Raw genomic sequence first — 22,645 nt, 5'->3', positions numbered from 1 at the left:
AATAACAAGGCCCTACTGTACAGCACAGGGAACTATATTCAATATCTTGTAATAACCTATAATGGAAAAAGAGTCTGAAGCTGTATACCTGAAACTAACATAATATTGTAAATCAGTTATATTTAAAATTTAACAAGAGATTTTCAAGTGATTCTGGAATAATCTCAGGAGTAGCAATTGAAAATAGTTATTTCTATTCCAACCCTTCCTGCTCCCAACCAAAATCCTGGGGACTAGGAGAAATCAGCTTCTTTGTCACTTGGTTGTCCAACCTGCGTTTTGTCACCTCCAGTGATAATAAATCCAGTACCTAGGGAGTTGGCCCCACTGTATTTTGAGTCAGTTCCAGCGACGAGAAGTTCCTTTCAGCCTCCGAGGTTGGAATTTGCCTCACCCAAACGGCCCCTGACGATTCCATTACTCTGCTCTGTGACCAAACAAAACATGCTTGATTCCTCTTCCACCTCCCAGCCCTTTCAATATTCAAGAGGCCAAGTGGGAAGTGGACAGAGCACGGATTCAGGAATCTGTTAGAACTGGGTTCACACTGCATCTCTTTCTGACACAGGCTACAACAAGCATGAACCTTGAGGACAGTACGGTAAATAAAATAAACCAGATACAAAAAGTATTGTATAATCCCACTTATATGAGGTACCTAAATAGGCCAATTCATAGAAACAGAAAGCAGAACAGTATTTGCTAAGGGCTGGGGGAAGGGAGAATGGAATGTTATTTTTTAATGGGTGAAGAATTTCTGCGTGGGATGATGAAAATGATCTGGAAACGGACAGCAGTGATGGTTATACAACACTGTGAATGTACTGAATGCCACTGAATCTTACGCTTACAGAAGGATAAAATGGTAAATGTTACGTATATTTACCACAATAAAACATTTTTAATTGCAGCTCTGTCATTTTCTAGCTGTGTCATTTCTCTGAGCTGCAGTTTCCTCATCTGTAAAATGGGTATAATAATATCTATTATTATTAATTATAAATCCATGCATGTTGTTGGGAAGGTCTGATGACTTCAGTTAAATAAAACACCTGGCACCCTATTTGTCTATTCATGGAAACTTGGAGAGTGGAAATGGTTAGATGTGGTGAGTGATAGGGAATTTGGGGGTTGTGCTAGCTGGCAATGTTAACACTGAAATCAAATTAAAATGAGCAGAGAGCGCAGAAGTGAGACTTTAAGGAATCAGAATTTAAATGAGTTTTAAGACAGGACACTAGGGCTTCAAAGGCATTTTGGCTTTGTGGGAAGTTGAACCGTAGACCCAGACTTTTCCCAGGGGCTCCTGGCTGGTTTGCTTCTGTGGTTAGGAAGTAGGCAGCTTGAAAAGCTCTGGCCACGACAATGGTTCTCAAACCTGGCTGTACTTCAGAACTGCCCAAGAAGATGCTTAAACAGACAGATGCCCGGCCCTCCACCTGAGCCGCTGAGTCAGCAGGGCATCATCATTTCAGGACCTGGATGGATTTTTACGCTCCTCCAAGCAATTCGGATGCACTACCAGGTTTGGGGCTGGGGACTTGCAGCTGCCTCAGATTCCCAAGTAGTTCAGGAGGCTGTGGGAGCAGGAGGAGGAGTTTTGATCTAAGGGCTGGGACACTATCCTGACGTCCCAGAAGGCCCTCCCAGGGAGCCAAGAAAGAGAGGACAGCCCTAACCTGGGAGTGGAAGCCAGGTGAAGCATCAGGGAAGGGGTCCCAAGCTGCCAGAAAGAGAAGACACCAAAGAGAGAGTGGACCGGTGTCGAGCTCAGACTGAGCTCCATTTGATCGAAAACACATAACATCACTCTGCTGTCCAGAAAGGAATTATACACCTGACTTGACTGTACAATTACTGACTACAGTGAAGGGTGGAAATTGAAAAGTGATAAAGTTATCTGCTGACTATGAATTCGGCTGCACCAAAGGTCCCATTACTTTATATCTCAAAATCAAATTTAAATTGCTTTGGGCCCCTACCTAGTGACTGGCAGAAAATTCGATCTCCAGAGATTCTAGAGGGTCCCCTCTTCCCCTTCTTGGTTATACAGTCCCCTCACTTCTGTGGCATTAGAAAACTGGGCTGGGGACGGGGCTGAGACCTTAGTCTATGATGGTCACCATTTTTCAAGTTGTTCTTTGGGATCCAAGATGCTGCCGATAAGCCCTGGTCCCTGCCAAGATGTGGTCCCTGACTCTCAAGCATTGCTGCTCTAGGTGTGGTGAGGGGGGTCTGAGAAACACCCCCCAGAGAGGTCCCCTTGACCGGCGTGAAGGTGCTGCACACCAGAGGCACGCACCCATGTGCTCTGAGGGAACAGCACTCAGCCCTGGTCGTCTCTGCCTCCCACACTCCCTTCCAGCTGCTCCCATTTGGTGATTCCTACAGCTCCCCCTGCAGTGAGCTGTTGGACACACCATGCTGGTCTTTCCTTCTCAGGAACAGAAGCAAGCGAGGAGTAGAGAGAATAAATCCAGTTAAAGACCTTTTTTTTTTTCCCTTAGTAACTCTCCCTGATCCTGCCGTGAAGTCCAGGGCTGGTTTTAGGGAACCAGGATGGGTCCCTTCTCTTTTCATTATTCTCAGCATATTTGAGAAACAGTTGACTTGCCAGCCAGGGAAGGATCCAGCAGCCCTGCAGTCAGGGCAATTGTGTTAACTGGAAGGCTGACAGAAAGGAAGTGGCCCCTACCCTGCTCCCACCTCCTCCAAGAGCAGGCATTTCCCAAGCCCACTTTTCTGGAATCACCAGTTGGACCTGTTTAATTTTGCTTTAAAAAAAGGCCAAGCAGGGAGGGATACAGCTCAGCGGTAGAGTGCGTGCTTAGCATGCACAAGGTCCTGGGTTCAATCCCCAGTACCTCCATTAAAATAAAATAATAATAATAACTTAAAAATCTTTTTTTAAAAAAAGGCTGAATGTTGCCTAAAAACAATCACATCCATAATATTAAGCCCGGACTTAGGATGTGAGTTAATAAAGGGCTCTAGTATAAAACACCTGGAGACGACATCTTCGCAAGGTCTAGTCTAGACGTGTGTGAGTCAGAGTTCTGGGCTGCAAGTAACAGTAAGAGATTCTGGCAGCTGTGAGCACAGAAGGAACGTACTGGAAGGCTCTCAGGGAGCGCATGGATTCTTTAGGAAGACTGGAGCTGGAAGACTGGAGATTGAGGCCTGGAAAAGGCAGAACCCAGGGAGGTGAGGCAGCAGGAATCCCAGCCACGGTGTTTTGCAGATGGCACCCAGACCACCCACTGTGCCCATGAGGATGGCCGCACAACCACTGAATAATTCCTCTCCCCCATAACATTTTTCATAGAGTTCTTTATTTGTACAGTAAGCCACTGGCTTTTTTTTTTTTTTTACCATCTTAAACCATTTTTAAGTACACAGTTCAGTGGCACTAAGTACAACCACAATGTTGTTCAAGAATCACCACCATCCATCTCCAGAACGCTTTCATTTTCCAAAACTGAAACTCTGTGCCCATTAAACACTAACTCCTCACTGCCCCCTTTCCCCAGCCATCTTTTATTTATTCATTCATCAGCTGATGGGCCCGTGGGTTGTTTCCATCTCTTGGCTGTTATGAACAGCGCTGCTATAAACATTCGGGCACGTTTTTGTGTGGACATACGTTTTCATTTCTCTTGGGTGTATGAGTAGGAGTGGGATTGCTCGAGCCTTTTGTTTTTAAGGGACACCTGTGAGTTTCATTCGCTGTTGTTCCTCAGACGGTTCCCAGCAGGATGGAGCCCCCAGGCCCAAGCTGTGCGCAGCTCAGAAACACCGTTACCTGGTGCCTCCTTCTCCATCGTACACTCCCTGCTCCTGCAGCCTCGCCCCCTGGGATCACCTCTGACATCAACTCCCCACACCCAAGTCCTCACCTCTCACTCTGTTTTCAGGCAACCCCAACTAAGATAGGAAAGGCCATTGCTGGCCACACCTATTCGCACACCTGTTCTTTGGGAATCAGGGATGAGCATGTGGCCGCTTCACCCCCTGATAAAGGGAGACAGTGCCTGCTGCCCCCAAGACTCATCTCCGAACAAGAACCATGTTCTGATGTAAGGCAGAAAAACACCCAAGATAACAGCACCACCGAAAAAAGAGACAGAAGTCCACTACAAGGTGATCATGTGCTTGGTGCACACAACAGGCACAGGGGTTCTAGCATCCTCCTATTAAATCCCCACAACGGCCCTGAGAGGTCTGTGCTGTCAAAGAAGTTGGGAATTTGCCCAGGGTTGTCCAGGAAGTGGAGGAGCCCACACTGGCAGACAGGTTTGTCTGATCCCAGGGGCTGTCTGCTTCCACCTCATCCAGCCCTCCCTCCCATGCTCCTCAAAAGAAAACTGTGATTCCCTGACTGCATTGAAGTGGGAGGGTCTTTTGGCTCCATATCCTGCTGCAAATGAAGCCAGCTGCTTCTTTTCCACCCTTGTGAACGTCCCATCTCTCGGAAGGGGTTGGCTCTCCTTTTCCCGGGATAGAATGTAATTTCCATTAGCCTTTCAGCAAATTTATCGACTGAACGAAGTTCTAAACTTTTTCATCTGTGAAACATCACCTCTAATGTAGTCCTACGGGGCAGGGGGCATCCCTGTTAAAGAGGAAAGTGTAAGACAGGGCAGGATTTCTCATGAAAGGAACTACTTTAGCTTACTCCTGGGTTAACACGGAGCATGCCTCGGGGACAAACACTAAAAAACCAGCCACATCTGTGATTTGTGGCAGCCCGTGGAGGGCTGGGAGTGACAGTCTTTCAACTTAGGGATTTGGCAGCAAACCACTCACCTCATGAAAGATACAATGGGGGGGAACCTTTCTTCCTATTAGGTTATCATCACAACAAAAAGAGGTCAGCAGCATTTGGTGGAAAGAACAGTAGCTTTGCGGTTAGAAGACCTGAGCTTGAGTCCGGGCTCTGCCACTTGCCAGCTGAGTTTGACCAAGTTACTCAACCTCTCTGGACCTCAGTGTCCTCATCTACAAAATGAGGTTTTGGTGAAGATGGAAAAAAAGGATACTTGTGAAAGTGTTGCACGACTATTAGCTTTGTGACTTTCCCTAGAAAGACCACACTATATACAGATACTTTCTTACAAACCGGGCTGATCTAAGTATGGAGCACTGATTGATAGTTTCTGTGCCCAAAGACTGATTTCACAAGCCTAAGCCTTGTGTTACAAACAGCCATTGTATGAACAGGAGGAAGAAAGGGCATTCATTAAAACTGTTTATGTAAGTCTCGGGAAGAGCCCAAATGTTTTAAAGCATGGGTTCTACAAGTGGGAGCCCCAAACCAGTAGAAGCATCACCTGGGGATTTGTTCAAAATGCAGATGCTCAGGACTCACCTGGACCTATTAAATCAGAAACACTAAAGGTAGGACCCTGCCCTGTCACCTGTATTTTGACAAGATTAAAAGATTATTATTTGGGGTGGGGCAGTAATTTGGTTTGTCTACTCACTTATTTATTTAATGGAGGTACTGGGGATTGAACCCAGGACCTCACGCATGCTAAGCACACACTCTACCACTGAGCCATCCCCTCCCCACAAAAGATTATTTTTAATCAGGCAGTTTTTAAAGTTTAATAAAAATATAGCAAGATGAACACTCTTCAGGTGGTTGAAGTTTGAAATCCACTCGTCCACTCATTGAGATCCATTTAAATAAAAGCCCTCAGGTAGTCCTGAAAACAAAGCTGCTTTATTATTCCCATTTTATAGTTAAGGAAACTGAGGCCCAAAACAGAGAAATAGTATTTGCCCGAAGTCACAGGGATTCCCTCTGACCGCTACGTACTTCCCTACTCTGCGGCAGATTATCCGTTAGAGATATTTCCTGTCTAAGACAGTCTTTGCAGTAGGTGACTAATAAGCTGGCACAGACTTCCAGACCAGCCAGCATAGTGGCCGCAGCGTACCAGGAAGATGTGTCACCGAAACAACAAAACCAGCCCGGGCTGTGTATTATGCCGCCGTGACTCACCGAAGCCCCAGGGCCCTACTCTGATCATGAACGTTCCCTGGTGACCTTTACACCTTACTGATTCTTTCCTACTCAGCTTTTCTACCCGCTGCACACTCAGTCCTGCACCGCCTCCCATCCCATCCAGCGCCACTGACGGCACCAGCGTGCCAGCCCCGGCTGAGGTCTCAGGCTGACTGGCCTCCCCACCCTCCTGGGCTTCCTCAGACGCTCTGGGCAACAGCATATTTCCCTCCTGTGTCAGCTCAGACGGCCCCCCTTCCAGCCTGACTTCTGCTGGTACTGAGGGTGGGTTCCTCTGCTTCAGGCCCTATAATCTTCCTGCAGCTCTATCATCTCTGGATGTGCCCCACCCGCCCCGCCACCAGCAGGGCAACCAGGAGTTACACCCAAGGCTTCACCAGAAACCCTCTTCTCCCAGATGGATTTTCCATTTCCCTTCTCAGCTCCACCCACTGCAGAGGAAGAACCACAACTCCCCTCAGGATACTTATTCCACACCCGTGTTCGGGAAGAGGGAGCATTTCATCAGGGCTGAACTCGTGTTAAGTCCTAGGAAAATGTTTCCTTAATGATCTCAGGTCTCCCAAGGTTGGGTGGAAAAGGAGGCTGCAGTCAGGGTTCCAGCCACCAGAAGACTCGGCTGATGAACTTCCAGGCTGCCCTTCCCTGGGCATAATCCCGCTTACATCTCACTGGACCCTTCTAGCTGCCAAGGAGGCTGGGAATGTGGTCTCTTAGCTGAGCACACTGCCCCCAGGATAGGACAGCAAGCAATAAAGGGCAGGTGGACTTGGGTAGACCACTAATGTTCTCAGATACTTAGGGGTGTAGTTACTTACAAGAATAACCATTCTGGAACCACTCAGACTCAGAAAAGGCCATACATATGATCTGGCAACCAGGAGGTCAGTGATGACCTTTGAAGGAGCAAAGTCAGTAGAGCCCTGAGTTGGGAGTGGAGTGTGTTTGAAGATAATTGGCAAGTGTTAAACAAGGAGTGGAAGGTGGGGATGTGGCAATGTAGCACCCAGACGTCCCTACACAGATGTTTGCTTAAAGAGACAGAAAGAGAGACAAAGGGCATGGAAATCCACACACAACTCCCAACCTTTATTTGGACTGCATCTTTTCTTCTCCCAACTCAATGCTGACAAGACTTGATGACCGCAAAATTGACTGATCTGAACTTCGGGTTCTCTCTCTTCTTCTTCCCCGGGAAGGTGCTAATGAGGAATGAAATGGCCAAAGGCTGAACCGTAGGAGGGAGAAGCAGGTTCTGGAATACGCAGCAGCTGAGCGCTGAGCACTGAGGATTTTCTCCATGGACAGAAAGCTGTTTGTTAAGTTCTTATTCTTCCTCCTGCTGGTCCTTGCTTCCTCCTTCCTGTCTTCTTTTTACGCTTCCCTTACAATCCTTTCTTTCTTCCATTCCCAACGTATATGTCTTCAGTAGCGAACTTGGATTTATCGGCACCTCCTACATGCCCGGTACTGGACTTGGGGTCTCGCGTACATCATCTCACTTAATTCTCCCGGCAGCCTTTGTGGGCATTTTACAGAAGAGGAAATTGAGGCTCCCCAAAGTTAAACAATCTATCAACATCATACAGCGAAGTGGGCTGTCATTGAGAATTACAACTGGATTTATCTGATTCCAAAACACGTTTTCTCTCCATTATTTTCTGTAAGATCTGTGAAGTACCTTCAGGGAGCTACAGAAATGACTTACTTGAGTTCAAGTTCACAAAGGAGACAGGGAATTCCGGTTGGTTTTTAGAAAGTCCAGATCTGTCCTTCTATCGAGGGCCCCTGACCTGCTAGTAGGAATCCTCATAAGGAAGAGATTGAGGAATCCAAGTGCTCTGCTGTCTGTCTAGGTTTTCCGTGAGCCGTCTAAGCAGGCACCTGCTTGGCCAGGCCCTCAAGGGCGCTCACCCTGCAGGCAAAGTGATGGTGAGCGGGAGTCAGCGGCCACGTGCCTCCGTTTATAGAATCTCCCGTACGACGGACGTAAGAGTAGCAGCTTTCATAACAACTTGACGTTGATGGAGTTTTTAACAGACATAGACATTTTCTACTGTTATTGCCCCAAACTTTTTCATAAAAAGTAAAAGAGGGTCTTCGAGCTTACCTGGATTATTAGCAGTAATAAAACAGTAATAAGCTCTGGAATGAATCCACTTGAGGTCCTTCCAAGAACTAGTCTCAGCTTCTCAGTCTCTGTCTCTGTCTCTCTCTCTCTTCTTTCTAGACCAGTTACATTTCTGATCATCCAAAGAAACTCTTTTTTTGTTTGTTTGTTTGTTTTGTGTAGGGGGAGGTAATTAGGTTTATTTGTTTATTTACTTTTAAGGTAGGTACTGGGGCTTGAACCCAGGACTCCATGCATGCTCAGCCTGTGCTCTACCACTTAAGCTGTACCCTCCCCCCTTCACAGAGACTCTCTGATTGTGGAGACCTGCCTTCCAGCATATTTTATGTGGTAAAGGAAGCCAAGAATGAAGGCTCTATGCCTCTTTATTATTTTTCCAATTAAATGGCTCTTTAATGAACCAAAAACAATCTATCTGATCAACAATTATTTAGTGATCTCTTCTGAGGCTGAGTGAACATGAAAAGACATTATTTGACATAGTGAGAAAAAGATATCCTGAGCTCTGATACCTGTTAATCTTTTCATTCCAAGTGTCTGATGGAACCAATGGTTGACATTTTGAAAGAGAGAGAGCGTGGGGTGTGGGAGAGATGGAGGCTCCTCTCAAGGATCTGTCTGTCACTTTGTAAAAACTTGGATTCCGACACTGTGTTGTGCAACATGAATATTTTTCTCTAAAAGGCAAGTATATACAGAGGTTACCTCTGGGGGATAAAAAGGGAGGAGGCAGCGGGGAGAAAAAGTATTTCTCTAATATTTGTATTTGACCGCATGTTTAGAACTGAGCTTTCTTTAAAAACAAAAAACAAAACAAAACAGAAACCAGTTCAAACGAAAAAACAGGGAGCACAAGGAGAGCACAGGTTTGAGACACTCACCCCGTCTGTACAGATTCACTGACAACATGCAGTTTCCTTTTCTTTCAAGCTGACGTATCTGTTGTAAGGCTGCAAAGCATCTTAGTCATTGAGCGCATTGAAGGAGAAATGCGGATGGAAAGGTTTCAGGTTTTCACCTTAACTTCTGAGTCGCTCTGGTTGGTTCTGGATGTCACATGCACCCATCAAGGTGAGGGTTGGTTCCTGTAACCTGAGGCAAAACATTTTCGGCTGTAATTAGCTGGGTGCCCCAGGAGAAATCACATTGACTCTCCACTTTACGTTGTTTGAGGACCTCTGGCCCCAGCACCCTCGTTTGTCAGTGGAGATTTTCCAGTTCAGGGGTCCGTTCACTCAAGAGCCCCTGCCTGGTCCTGCATAGATGAGGAACAGCTCCGGCACCTCGGACGGCTGCAGCTGGACCCCAGGTGGACTCTTTCCCAACAAATAGGCATCCATTTCGCCTGTCCCTCCGGGCAGTATGACTGCAGTAAGAAGAAAGAATAACAAGATTTGCTCTCTCCGTATCCTGCACATCCTTCCTTAAAATAAGCTGACCCTTGTGCAATGTGGGAGTTAGGGGCGCCCCCACAGCAAAAATCTGCAGAGTGCTCTCTCTGCCTCAGAAACGAAGGAATTATAAATGACTCACCCAAGGACAGGAAGCTGAAACAGTCTGAATTGAATCAGGACTCAAACCCTAGTCCCTTTGATTCCACGTACTGTGATCTCTAATCGAACACATACTTTCTCCCACACTTAGTTAATTTACGGATCTACAAAGTGAAAGTATAGGAACCATATTTATTGGGGAAAAAAAAAATCTATGTGTAAGTGGACCTGTGCAGTTCAAACCCGTATTGTTCAAGGGTCAACTGTACAAATATTTATTTATTTCTCATATGAAGTGACATGAGGCGAACTGGTGATTGTTAAAACTATTTTATGTCACCAAAGGGCTCTTTTACAAAAATGGTGGGTGTTTGATAGTTCAGCACAATAATTCAGTGTTTTGTAGATACTGGACTAAGTACAAATGGGTATAGTCATACTTTTTAAAGAGATCCTACATCTGAAAATTCAATTTCCAGAAAGGATAAATTAGCAGTGTTATGAATGATTTTTACTGAACCCTTATCTTTATTCCATAAAGAATTTGTTCAGGCAACAGCCCTTCAAGTTCATCTTAGTATTTGTTTAAAGATGATTGATTGGTTGAGTCGGGAATCATGAGAACTTAAAACTGGAAGGTCCTTTAAGGACTATCAGTCAGAAGTGAAGTTAGAACATCTTCTAAAGATCATGAGTCACTGGACTGAAATAAGTCGACCCTGAGCTCCTCGAAGACGAGAAACTTGGCTTTGATCTCTGATTCCAAGGACCAAGCAAGACGTCCGAGTAGAATCAGGAGCCCTGAGCCGTGGACTCTGGCCACCATGTTTCAGATGATATGGCATAAAGATGCCTGTTCTGGGACAACTGGTTACCTTTGGGATTCCAGGGACATGGAGGGATGGAGGCAGCCGAAGGGAGGAAGGGTGGAGAGGGCTCAGAGAGAGGACTGGATGAGGTAACAGGGGCAGCAAAAGTGTTCCGTGCTTATGACGGGCAGAGCAGGTTCTGGAGTCTGCAACCTTGAGCACAAAAAGGGAGCGATGGGAAAACATCCCTTAGAAACCAGTGTGCCCTGAGAATCAGCCTCCCAGCAGAGGCTGAGAACAAGGGAGCCGGGGGAAGAGAAAAGAGGCTGACTGAGCCCCGTTCTGACAATCTCCCACTTAGCAGGCTCCGTAAGTAGGACTGGGCTTCCATGGCCCTCTTTAAAACTGGAACGATGAGGGGCAAGAAGGCTGCCTGTCTTCCCAAGTCTTCCCACACTTTCCAGCACATGCAGATTTCTCTACAAGTCCAGAAAGACAATCTATAGATGGATCAAAAAAATTTTTAATGCAAGTAAGATCAAGTGATAGAGTTAACGAGATATGAATGGTTTTGGTCAAAGCACAGAGGGGTGGTACTGTTTTGGGTTCTGTTGGTTTATTTCAGCCCAGCCCAGCAGAATGGAAGCCCCATAAGAGGAGGGATTTTGAGTAACAACTGCATCCCCAGTGCCTGTCCATGGTGGGTGCTTTAGGAATGTTTATTGGCTGTGGAATGAATGGAGTTGAGATGCTGTGCCATGAAGCAGGACGGGACCAAAAAAGGACTTCACGAATTGTGTGGCTGGGGAGACTAAGCATAAAAAGATTAATTCCCAGAGTGTGTGGGGGCAAGGAGGAAAAGTTAGGGATCAGGACGACAGGAACTACTTGATAGCTAAGTGGAGAGTCTGCTACTACTGGTCCGAGAAGGAGAAGAAGGGAGACAAACTTGGCCATCCCCATGGCCTGCCCAGGCCTGCCTGCTTATCTTTATTTAGACAGAGCCCAAAAGAAACTATTGTACAGGTGTCTTTGTCTTCATAGTCAGACATCTAACCTTAGAAGGAACAAGAGTAGATTCCAATCTGCAACACGTTACTCACATCTATGGTACGAAACTAGGTGTTTCTGGCTCAAGTCTTTCTATAGTCTCATATACAGAACCCGAGAGTCTAACTGTTGTGTGCAAGACACCTGTATCTATTCTAGGGAATTTGCTAGCCGTGTTTGAGAATTGGCAGAGGAAAAGCAATAAAAACCATAAAACAAATTTGCTGTTTGTTGCTAATTTTGTCAGTGTCCATAAAGTGGCCTTTCTTTACCATGTTCTATCCATAAATTAAATTATTGCAGAGAAGAGAAGAATCCTCTTGGGGGTTTACTGGCGAGCACAGAAAATGACAGACTATGGGATAGTCCACAGTCACAAAAGTATATGCAAGTCTCCAGCTCTTTAACTTGCACAGAAGAAATTATTATTCACTAATGATTCTTTGTTGCTTCGGCTCCTGGGTTAAAGTTGATATAGTTGTAGAGTTATAAAGCATCAAGCATTGGACACTATCTGCACTTAGTCCAAATGCTCCCAGGTAAATTATACACTCTATCAAAGGAAAAAAAAAAAACATCTAGCAAAGAGATGGCGACTCAGATGCCATGAACTATTTGTTTTGCTTATTTGTTCCTTGTTTGAGCTGCACGAGGAAGCTCCACGTTCCATTAGCACAGCCTTCTTGCACCACTAGATGGAAGACTGCCTTCTCTCCGACTCTTTCAATATTTACATTCTGTCAGCAGCAGCTTTAGTTCCTCACCAAAGGATCTCCTAAACTGGAAAAAAAAAAATTCCCACTCTGTCCTTGAGAGGACCAACTTGGGAGAACTCCTCTTGACTAGCCACAAGGGTTGACGTGGAAAATGACGGTGGCGCTGGCCGTGGACGGTAGGCCTTTGAGTGGATGGGTTTAGGGCGTGGGCTGTGAGTCAAGCTGCCAGGGCTCAAATCTCAGCCCTGCTGGTTACCGGCTGCACAATCCTGGGTATGTAACTTCATCTCTTTCTGTCTCAGTACTCCCTTGCCCCTCATCGGTTAAACAAGGATAGTATTAACACCCACCTCAAGGAAGGGGGAATTGAAAGAGTTAACACTTGCCCGCAAAGAGTTTCAAATAATTCTTGAGACAGTGTCAAGCCCTCGGTAATTGTTAAATGCTTTTTTTCTTTTTTATTGTTGTTTCTCTCTTGTGAAACTTTTCTATTAAATCAATTTTGGTCAGCTAGAGGGAACTAAACTACCTTAATGTCAACTAGAGGTATTTATTTGAGACAATGTTTATGGATTTCAAATTTATATTTCATTGGCCCAAAAGAGCAGGGGAATACCGTCATCTGACTTGACCTCCCCAGGCTCTCTCTGGGTGTCGTTGTTCCTGTGAGAGAGCAGCTCTCATCAAACAGTATGCGTTCTTTTATTCTAAAAATTTAATTTAATTTTTTTGTGGTGGAAGAGGAGGGGGTAATTAGGTTTACTTATTTATTTATTTGTCATTTAATGGAGGCACTGGGGATTGAACCCAGGATCTTGTGCATGCTAAGCATTCACTTTACCACTAAACTATACCCTCCCCTGCCCAGTATGCTTTCTGTGTGCATTTAGTTCCTGCCTTTGAAATTCCACTCATGTTTTTATTTTTCCTTAAGGCTATGAAGCAATTTGGTAGGCCAGATTTCCATCAATGTTGAACCTTCATGAGTCTCCCTCATATATTTATATACGTATCTAGTGCAAACCTTTTTATTCTTTTTTTTTTTTTTGCTATTCTCTTTTTTTTTTTTTTTTTTTTTGGTGGGGGGGAGGCGGTGATTAGGCTTATTTACTTTTTAACGGCAGTACTAAACCCAGGACCTTGTGCATGCTAAGCACGCTGTCTACCACCGAGCTATACTCTCTCCACCCCTAGCTCAAACCAGTTTTTGATCCTACTCAGACTGTAAGAGAAGCATTCAGCTTCAAAGGTAATAATTCAAGATTTGACAACTTTAGTTCAACTCACTCTGAATATGTGTTTCATACTTTTAAGAAAGCAACTCAAGTGCTCTTAGAAATGTACGTGCACACAGTATCCCAGCTATGAACCCTGGGCTTCCTGATGGTTCCTAGACCTTTGTTAAAAGGACCAGAAAAAAATCCCTGCATCAATGTGGGTATATGGTAAAATTACACACAAAACGGTCAATGTGAGCTTTTATGTCCCTGAGGGTCACGTTTGTCATTCTTTCATTTTGCCAGAAAAACAAGGATCTATTTTTTAACACTCATGTTAAAGAGAAGGATCTATTTTTCAGAAGGATCTATTTTTAACATTCATGTTTAATTAGCTAATGTTACAGATTTAAAAATACAGTTCTTCCTTAAACTCTTTAAAGTTTACAAATCTTACTCTTTTGTTTACAAATCACTTTAGAGATGCTTGAAGAAAATGATAGTAATAATAAACAGTCAAGTCTCTGGCAAACCAAGGTCCCCTCCTTTAAGACTTAAAGGTTTATAAATCTAAGGAATTCAACTCATGAAAATGGTGCTATATGAGATGACGGATGTTCATTAAATTTACTGTGATAATCATGTCATGATGTACGTAAATCAGATCACTGTGCTGTACACCTTCAACTTACATAGTCGATCTCCATAAAATTGGAAGGAAAAAAACCTGGTGAGTCTTTAAATTCTCTTAAGTGATTTTCTGCTGCTTACAAAGTCAGGGAGATTTCAACTTAAAATCAGTCCACATTTCTTACTCAGCTACACATTTTAAATTAGAATCTGTTAAAATCCCTAATGCGCCAAATTTTCTCGAAAACAAGTATACACAGTCTTGTTTCTAAACTTAACTCAAAAGTACAAATACTGTAGCTTTACTTTGTCACTGACACAGTTAATTTGCCATCTCCTGGAGGTGAAGCAGACATGTACCCACTGAACAGAAGACATTTGAAATGATCTGCAACCCGAGGTTATCATCTCACCTAGCTGAGGTTGTTGCCAGACATTCTAAAGGAAATCTGGAACTGTGACATCTGGAAAGACTTTTCCCCTGACTTCCTATGGAGTTGGGCTGTTTTTAATTATTGCTCCAACACAGATTCCAAAATATAAACTTACACCATTGTGGCATTAAAATTACTTTGAGCTGAAGTCATTTGAGAATCATGGATGCAGTTAAGAGGCTTTTTCTCTGAACTTTCCTTATCTATCTAAAAGCAGAGCCTTCCAAAAGAACTCCACTGTCATAAAATACCCTTCCTGAGAATTTCAAAATTTTCATCACTGGAGATGAAACCACCAGAATAAGAGATCACCTAAGCAGTCGTTGTCACAAAAATACTATGTTTCCCATCTATTCTCCTAAGGACCCATTTGTCTTTCCTAAAAGTCATTTGTTTTTACCTAAGTGCCTTCTCTTCCCTATTAAGATGGAATATGAGCCCCAAGCTCTAACCATCCCTTTGAGTAACATTTTTATTTTTGCTTCTGTGTAAGTGAATAAAAGTCAGTCTTTTCTCCTGTTCATTTGTCTTTTCTCAATTTAATTCACATGGCCCCGATCAGTGAACCTAAGTGGGTAGAGAAAAAGTTTTTCTTCCCCAATACCTATCAACCATATTTAATCAACAGAATGATTTGACATATCTATTTATTAGTCCCTCTCTGGGGTCATTCTCATTATTGTACAAACATGAATTTATTTTCCCATAAAAAAATGTATTTAGAGCTCACTGACCACCCTCCCTCACCTTTTTTTTTTTAAACTCTTATTTGCAACAGTAGCCTCTAAACTCTGATTTGTTTCTCTTCTTCCCCTCTTTTAAAGGCCCTCCAAACAAGCCTGATCCTCTCCCACGTCTCCAGTGAAACTCTGTTCTGTTCACTGTTCATCCGCAATATCTCTAACAGTGCCCGAGCATGTAATAAGTATTTAGTGAACACATTATGCCTGAGCTCAATCTGTATTTATTAAATAAACTGTGTTTCTGAGTGGTTTTTCTATTCTTCCTATTTGTTAGAGCCACATCTTATATAGAAATTTGAATGAGGTTTGAATGGATTCCAAGGCTCTGGGAGTGTCACCATTCTAGTTCTAAGGCCATGCCAACCACAGAAACAATTGCAGCTTGTATAGTTTGCCAAAAAATATTAAGTGTGCATTCAAAAGGACCATGCCATTGCTGTACTGACTCTTGTGAAAAAGCTCCACCCAAGGGGAAGCTGGAATTCTATGTCACTTACCAATTTACCTAGTAATCCTTATTGGACATACCTCTGAGCAGCTTTTCCAAGTTCTGCTTGAATCTTTGCCCTGTGCCAATTGGTGGGAGCTGAGCTATTTTTACTCCATCACTGGGGACAGCATAAAACATCCAAACTCAAACACGATCAAAGTTTTGAAGGTAGTTGTGCATGTGTGTTAAATGATGGTGATCAGCAAAAGAGAAGATGAGCTAAATTTTCCTGGGTGGAAGTGTCCACAAACTTCCCTCTCCCACTCAAATCACCAAAGAGAATATAAATCACACAAAGGCAGAGAGTCTGTGTGTTTGACTCCCCACTGTGTCAGTATAAACACAATACACTAATACCTAGCATTCATTGTTAAATAAATGGATGGGAATCCAGTGATTGCCAGCACTCTCCCTCTCCTTAGCTACCCTGACGCTCACTTTCATTGCAGTTCCTAGATTTAAAACCTATTCCTATTTTTAAAAACCAGTTCCTAGATTTTTGTGGTGCAAAATCATAAAAAGAATGCGGAAGGCCTTGCCCTGAAGGGAGAGCTGGAAGAGGCTTTTGTTGAAAGTGATATATAATACAGTCCAAAAAAACCAGTAAAGTGGAGGAGGGGGAGGAAAAGCGGATCGAGCTGTGGGGAGAAGGAGGGAATATTTTGGGGGGTGAGGGTGTTTCTGAGAGGCTACAAGGAATGTGGGAGGTCAGAGTGAATACGGGGCAGGAGAAAGAACAAAGAAAGGGGGGTTAAAGAGTCAGTTGAGAGTTATAAATTGGATTTTGTTTCATACCCTAGAGGAAAATGAATGACATTCTTTTAATTTTAATTTATTTCCTTTCGCCTGTTGGACTGCGCTTCTTGAAAGAAGACTCCACTCCAGGGCTGAACCTCTCTCCTTTAGGGTTACATCAGTTTAAGAGTCTGGGCTCCCAGAGGGCAGAGAGCTTGTCTCCTTCATGTTGTACTCCTGGGTCTAGTAGAGCACCTGCCATAAAGCTGGAGCTCCGTGAGTGCTTTGGGATTGCAACTGAATTTGACTCACACTGACTGGACAGAGTGGGCATGTCTTAGCCCCGACGTAAGGACAACTGAATGTCCTGTGGGAGGGCCAATTGGTCCTTCTGCTAGCCTTCCAGTTTTTCTGTTTATTTGTTTTAGTGTACTTAGCTATTTAGCTTGAGAAATGTTTACAGTTTTGTTGAGTATATCATCGATTTACAATAAACTGTACGTATATTTAAAGCGGACAATTCAGTGAGTTTCAAAATGTGAGTATCTGTGGACCAACAAATAATGCATATAGCCATTAAAAGTTTCCTCCCAGAGTTTGACTTATTTTAAGGTTTTATTATGTAAATATAAAGAAACAAGGTAGGAGATAGATGAAACAGGATTTGCCATGAATTAATCATTATTGGAGCTGGGTGACAGGTGCACGGGATTCATAGTTTTAACACTTACACGGGTGGATACTGCCCCCAGACACGTTTAGGAAAGCATCATGAGGTAACTATTAAGTACCTGCCCCATTTCAATTAAATGACAGGTGAATGGAAGGCTATGGGAGTTGCTTGAGTCCTCTGGCTCCTAGTTTTTTTCAAAGAACCCAGGTGTCATAACCTTTCTTAAAGCACTTTAAAGGTGAGGGTGGTAGGAAATGTTCTGAGTTTAAAACGTGAACTCCAAGATCCATTTTTTGTACTCCTTCCATGGGTCATTTCTTGCTTCCTAATTCACAGTCACTGGGGGTGGAGGGAAATACACCTGTCAATTTTGGAGGAAGAGTGGGCCCGGAAGAGGAGAGCTTTCAACTCACTTTCTCCAAAATGCAGAGGTGGTAAAGCTGAGAACAACCATCCTGCCTTGCGTTTGTATGAGACTTTAGCATTTACTAAACATCATCTGGTTTTATTTATATTTATATACACTTATATATATGTATCATCTGGTTAAAGTCTTAAGGAAATCCTAGGGTAGTTATGAATATCTCCATTTTCAGATGGAGAAATAAGAGACTTGGAGAAGTTAATTGGTCCAAATTACACAAACCAGTAAGTGCTGAAGCTAGCACTTGAACCCAGGTCTTCTGAGTCCCGCATCTGGTCTGTGCCATGGCTACTGTCCAGAAACTCGCAGAAAGTGGAGGAAAAAACGCTTTGGGGAGGAAACAGAAATCCTGGACGCCAAGAAGCTCATTTGGGCAGTCCACTCAGGAATTTAACTTCTCATGGGGGGTTAGCATTAAGGAGGTAAGGGTTTCATAGCTGAAAACACACTTCGCAACCAAGTCACATTCAAATTGGAGCAGCCTCTACTCCACGGAAGAACAGCGAAGTTCTGGCGGTAAAACATTTTCTGTCAAAAATAAGAAATACCTCCTTTTGATGGAAGGGAAACATTAAAAATTATGGTTTCTAATGCCCTTTCCAAATGTGAGTCCTAGGCCAAAGGCATCTCTTCCTGTACAGAAAAATGTTTATGTTCCCACCACCCAGACAGTCACCTAAATGAACACTTTGTTGTATATACCTTTGTCTACGTGTGTGCACACGCACAAGAGTATTTATATTCATACAGATGTGAGTGTGCATGCATGTACAGACATTTTCAAAACTGGAATCTTTTTTTTTACATTATTTATTATTTTTTCATCTTTTGGGGAGGGGAGGTAATTAGGTTATTCATTTTTTAATGGAGGTACTGGGGATTGAACCCAGGACCTCAGGCATGCCCAGCATACACTCCACCACTGAGCTGTACCCTCAGCCCCCTAAAAATGGAATCTCTGGATACTGTTTTACATTCTGCTTCTCTCACTTACTAGGGAATTATGGTCTTCTTTGAATATAATACATCCAATTAGAGATCTATGTTTTGTGTCAAGGCCTTCCGAAGGTTACTCTATTTTCTTAAACTAGGAACACATTTTCAAAGGGACAACAAGGTGGACACGGTGAACAGAAAGTCTGTCCATTCCTCTCATCAGTAACTTCTGGCAGCCTTGAGGTTAATGGGGGCTTCTGACTCATCCACCTCCATGAAATATTACCCTGCTCCCTAGCTTACCCCTGAACAGCCCCTTCCTAGCCAGACCTTATCTCTACTCATTTCTTTTATTTTCCTTCCAGTTTATTGCTATCATTGACATACAGCACTGTAAAAGTTTGAGGTGTACAGTATAATGATTTGATCCACATACATCATGAAATGATGACCACAATTAGTTTAGTGAACATCCATCATCTCATATAGATTCAAAAGAAAAGAAAAAATATTTTTTTCCTTAGGATTTACTGTCTCTTAACCACTTTCAAGTATAACATACAGCAGTGTTAATTATGTTAGTCGTGCTGTACATCACATCCCTAGTACGTATTTATTTTGTAACTGGAAGTTTGTACCTTTTGACCACCTTTATCCAATTCCCCTGCATCAGCACCACTCCTGCCTTTGGTAATCACAAACCTGATCGCATTTTCTATGAGTTTGTTTGTTTGTTGAAGTATAAATGACGCACAACACTATGTTGGTTCCTGGTGCACAACACCGTGATTCGGTATTTCTGTACATTGCACAATGGTCACCGTGATAAGTCTGGTCACCATCTGTCACCAAAGATACTACACTATCATTGACTCTGTTCCCCACACTGTACCTTTCATCCCTATGTCATTTATTTTCTAACTGGAAGTTTGTACCCCTCAGTCTTCCTCACCTATTTCACTCATCCCTCTCTACCCACTTCTTGAGATCTGCCATTCACCCTGACGCTAACCTTGCCTCATTAATTATTTTTATGACAGTTGACTTAGCTCCTAAACCTTGAATCCAGTGCACAGAGCAATCCAAGAGCCTTTACATCATCTTGGTCACTATACGTTTCAGAATCAAGCTTTTTCCACATCTAAAAGCAAGTTCCATTGCTCAATATGAAAATGGCCTGGTCCATCTGAGAACAGACCAGTTATCTGCCTAGAGCAACAAGACTTCAGTTGCATCATAAAGATTCCTGGTTTTCAGTAAACCACTCTGGTGCAGAATCATCAGTTTTGTGGCCTGACTTTGATCCCAGCCTGCAGCCTCTGGGTCCCCCCTGGTCTAGGTAGCACCTCTCCAAAGAGTGTCGAGTTCACTTTTCAAAGGCAGGGGTCACAGAGGAGGGTTCTCACAAACTCTGTTCAGGCTACTATTTCCATTCCTTCCAACAACTTCTCTGTGATACATCAGACTGTAAAATAATTAACTCCAGGTCTACGTGACCACTCCCGCCAGGGGCTCCCCTTTCTGAAACCACCTCCATTTTAGTGCTACCACAGAGATCCTTCTCAGGTGGGCTACAGGGGCCAGTTGTGGCCCACGTTCCCGTCTGTCCTTACAGGGGGCCGTGCTAGACTGCTGGATGGTTTCCTGCTCCAGGTGCATTCCCAGCCTCGCCCCCACAACCAAGCTAAGCTGTGGGCAAGCTCAGACCAACTATCAATCGACAAACTTCCAGTTAGTTCGCTCCATACCCACAAGGAACAGCAGTCATAACCGAGGCAACAAAGCCAAGCCACAACCTGAGACAGAAAAGAGAGATATTGTCTCTGTCTGGTCTGAGATCAGTCGCTCTACCCCAGACACAGGTGATGGCCAGGGTGTTGCCAAGGCCCATTTGGTTCTTAGCTCATGTCCCCTACCACTTAGCCCAGGGACTTCACTATCTCCAACCCCACCCTCCACTCCCCCATATTTTTCTTCTGTCCTTACACCAAAGCTTCAGGGAAACAGAAAGAAGCTTGTCTACGTAAAAAGTTGGAAAATCTGTCTTAGATACAGATGGCTGTGAGGAGAGAGTTTATGTTCTTTTGACTGCGTTCCATTTGATTCACAAGTATTACTTGTGAATCCATTTGATTACAAGCAGTAAACAATGGCTTGAGATGCTTATGGTGTTTTCTAGAGTATTTGATCTACTTTCCTGACACCCTCTGCTTTTTATTCCCTTCCTTGCTTCTTCCTTTTTTTTTGTCTCCTTGGACTGGAGGGGGGCGCCAACAGGGGAGAAATTTCTGACCAGAATATCAAACAGGTGCAATCTCTTTAAGCACCAACTATATCGGCAGGAGAGACTGTAAGTGAGCCAGCAAAGTGAATGCCCCATTAATGGCCGGTCAATAGGTAACACCTGCCGAAATATAAAAGACATTCCTGTATCAAGCATTCAATGGGGCAGTCTTAAAAAATCATAGCCCCATTTGGTTTATGTGATATGTCCTAAGATAGTATGCATCTTAGAAAAGTTTTTCTTAACTTCTTGAAGGATTGAACATGTTCTTTTTCTTGATGTCTTCAGTACATGCAGTTGTTTTATGAACTTAGTGACTCTGACAGCGAAATAAAGCAATAATGAAATGCTGGGAGATCGTTGTTTCCCTTACGTATTTTAGCGTTCTCCAGGCAGAACTAATAAATATTCAGCAAGTGATTAGTTAGTACATCCCCACGTGCGTCCTTTGCATATTCATACCAGCTGCCCTTTCACAAGCAGTTTTACTTGGTAATTTACAAATGTACTGGCCGCACTCTGCACCTGTCAGTATTGCAGTAATTAGCTTAGAATGCAAAACGATTTCTAAATTAAGGTTCTGGACTTGTAAAATCAAGAAAGTCTGATTATCAACAGTTTTAACTGTGGTAGCCAATATGTAACGGGATAAACAACCAGGACAAGTCCTTTAACCATCCTAACAACCAAGCTAAAGGTCTACACAAGACTCAGGTGAAACACAGGTCGACCACTGGAGGCAGGTGAAAGGGTCAGGGCTCCATGATTGAAACTCGCGCCCTTTCTCGGGCCGTGTATAAAACAGCGTGGTGGGTGGGGGGGTGGTGGAGGTTTTAGTCAGGTGAAACCTCAAATTGATACAAGCCGATAAAACCCGGGCGTCGTGCCCGAGAAACACGGGTGGCTCCTGGAAGACGGGGAGCGGGGAGCAGTAGGTGAGCGTCCGAGCGGGTCCGAGCGGGTCCGAGCGGGTCGGAGCGAGGCCCCATCCCGGGACTCGGGCTGCGAGGAGGAGGATGAGCTGGCGGGAGAGCGCGGGAGCGGGATGGAGGCAGACGGGAGGGGAGTGGGCAGAGCAAGAGGAGCGGAAGGAGAGGAGGGAGGAAAGCCGCGCGGCCCGAGGGGAAGAAAAGGGAGGAAGAGAAGAAGGCGGCGAAGGCGAAAGGGCCCGCCCCTCCCGGCGTCCGCCTCCGCTCCCAAATTCGGGCCGGCCCTCCCAGGGCCGACGCAGCCTCTCACCTTTCCCGGGCTGCTCCGAAAACGCGGAGACGCTGACTCCTCCGGCGCCAGCGCCGCGCGCGGCCCCACAGGCACGCGCGGCTCTCGCACTCGGGGCATGCGCGGTGGGCGGCGCCGCTCCGGGCAGCCTCTGCCGCCGAGAGTAGGAAGCGCGAGCGCCGGGCTGTCAGTGAGCGTGGGGCCAGCGAGCGAGCCAGCGGCTCCGGCTCCCGCTCCGCGCCGCTCCGGCCCGACTCTCCCCCGGCGCCGCCGCCGCCGCCGCCGCCGCCGCCGCCGCCTCCGCGCCTCCTCGCCGCGACCTCGGCCGCCGGCCCGCGCCCCCCGCCCGGGGTCGCCCGTGGCCCCGCCGCCCCTCCCCCGCCCGCCCCCGCCCACCCGGCCCTCCCCGGCTGCTGCTCCCCGGCGGAGGCAAGAGGTGGTTGGGGGGGACCATGGCTGACGTTTTCCCGGCCAACGACTCCACGGCGTCTCAGGACGTGGCCAACCGCTTCGCCCGCAAAGGGGCGCTGAGACAGAAGAACGTGCACGAGGTGAAGAACCACAAATTCATCGCCCGCTTCTTTAAGCAGCCCACCTTCTGCAGCCACTGTACCGACTTCATCTGGTAGGT

At 44.9% G+C, this 22,645-nt stretch overlaps 1 protein-coding gene across 3 annotated transcripts in view; it reads left to right on the top strand.

Moving 5' to 3' along the window:
* The first annotated feature begins 22,310 nt into the window (after positions 1-22,310).
* PRKCA (protein kinase C alpha) overlaps positions 22,311-22,645 on the top strand; it is a 361,417-nt gene continuing 361,082 nt past the window's right edge. Inside the window, exon 1 of one of the 3 annotated variants that reach the window (XM_074343523.1) lies at positions 22,311-22,639. In XM_074343523.1, the coding sequence (XP_074199624.1) occupies positions 22,467-22,639 (173 nt within the window). In that variant the 5' untranslated portion in view covers positions 22,311-22,466. The remainder of the gene's footprint in view (positions 22,640-22,645) is intronic. The other 2 variants (XM_074343522.1, XM_074343521.1) reach the window with 2 other exon arrangements.

Source organism: Camelus bactrianus, chromosome 16 (assembly GCF_048773025.1).
Source record: "Camelus bactrianus isolate YW-2024 breed Bactrian camel chromosome 16, ASM4877302v1, whole genome shotgun sequence".
Lineage (NCBI taxonomy): Eukaryota > Metazoa > Chordata > Mammalia > Artiodactyla > Camelidae > Camelus > Camelus bactrianus.
This window is presented reverse-complemented; position numbering and strand designations above follow the sequence as displayed.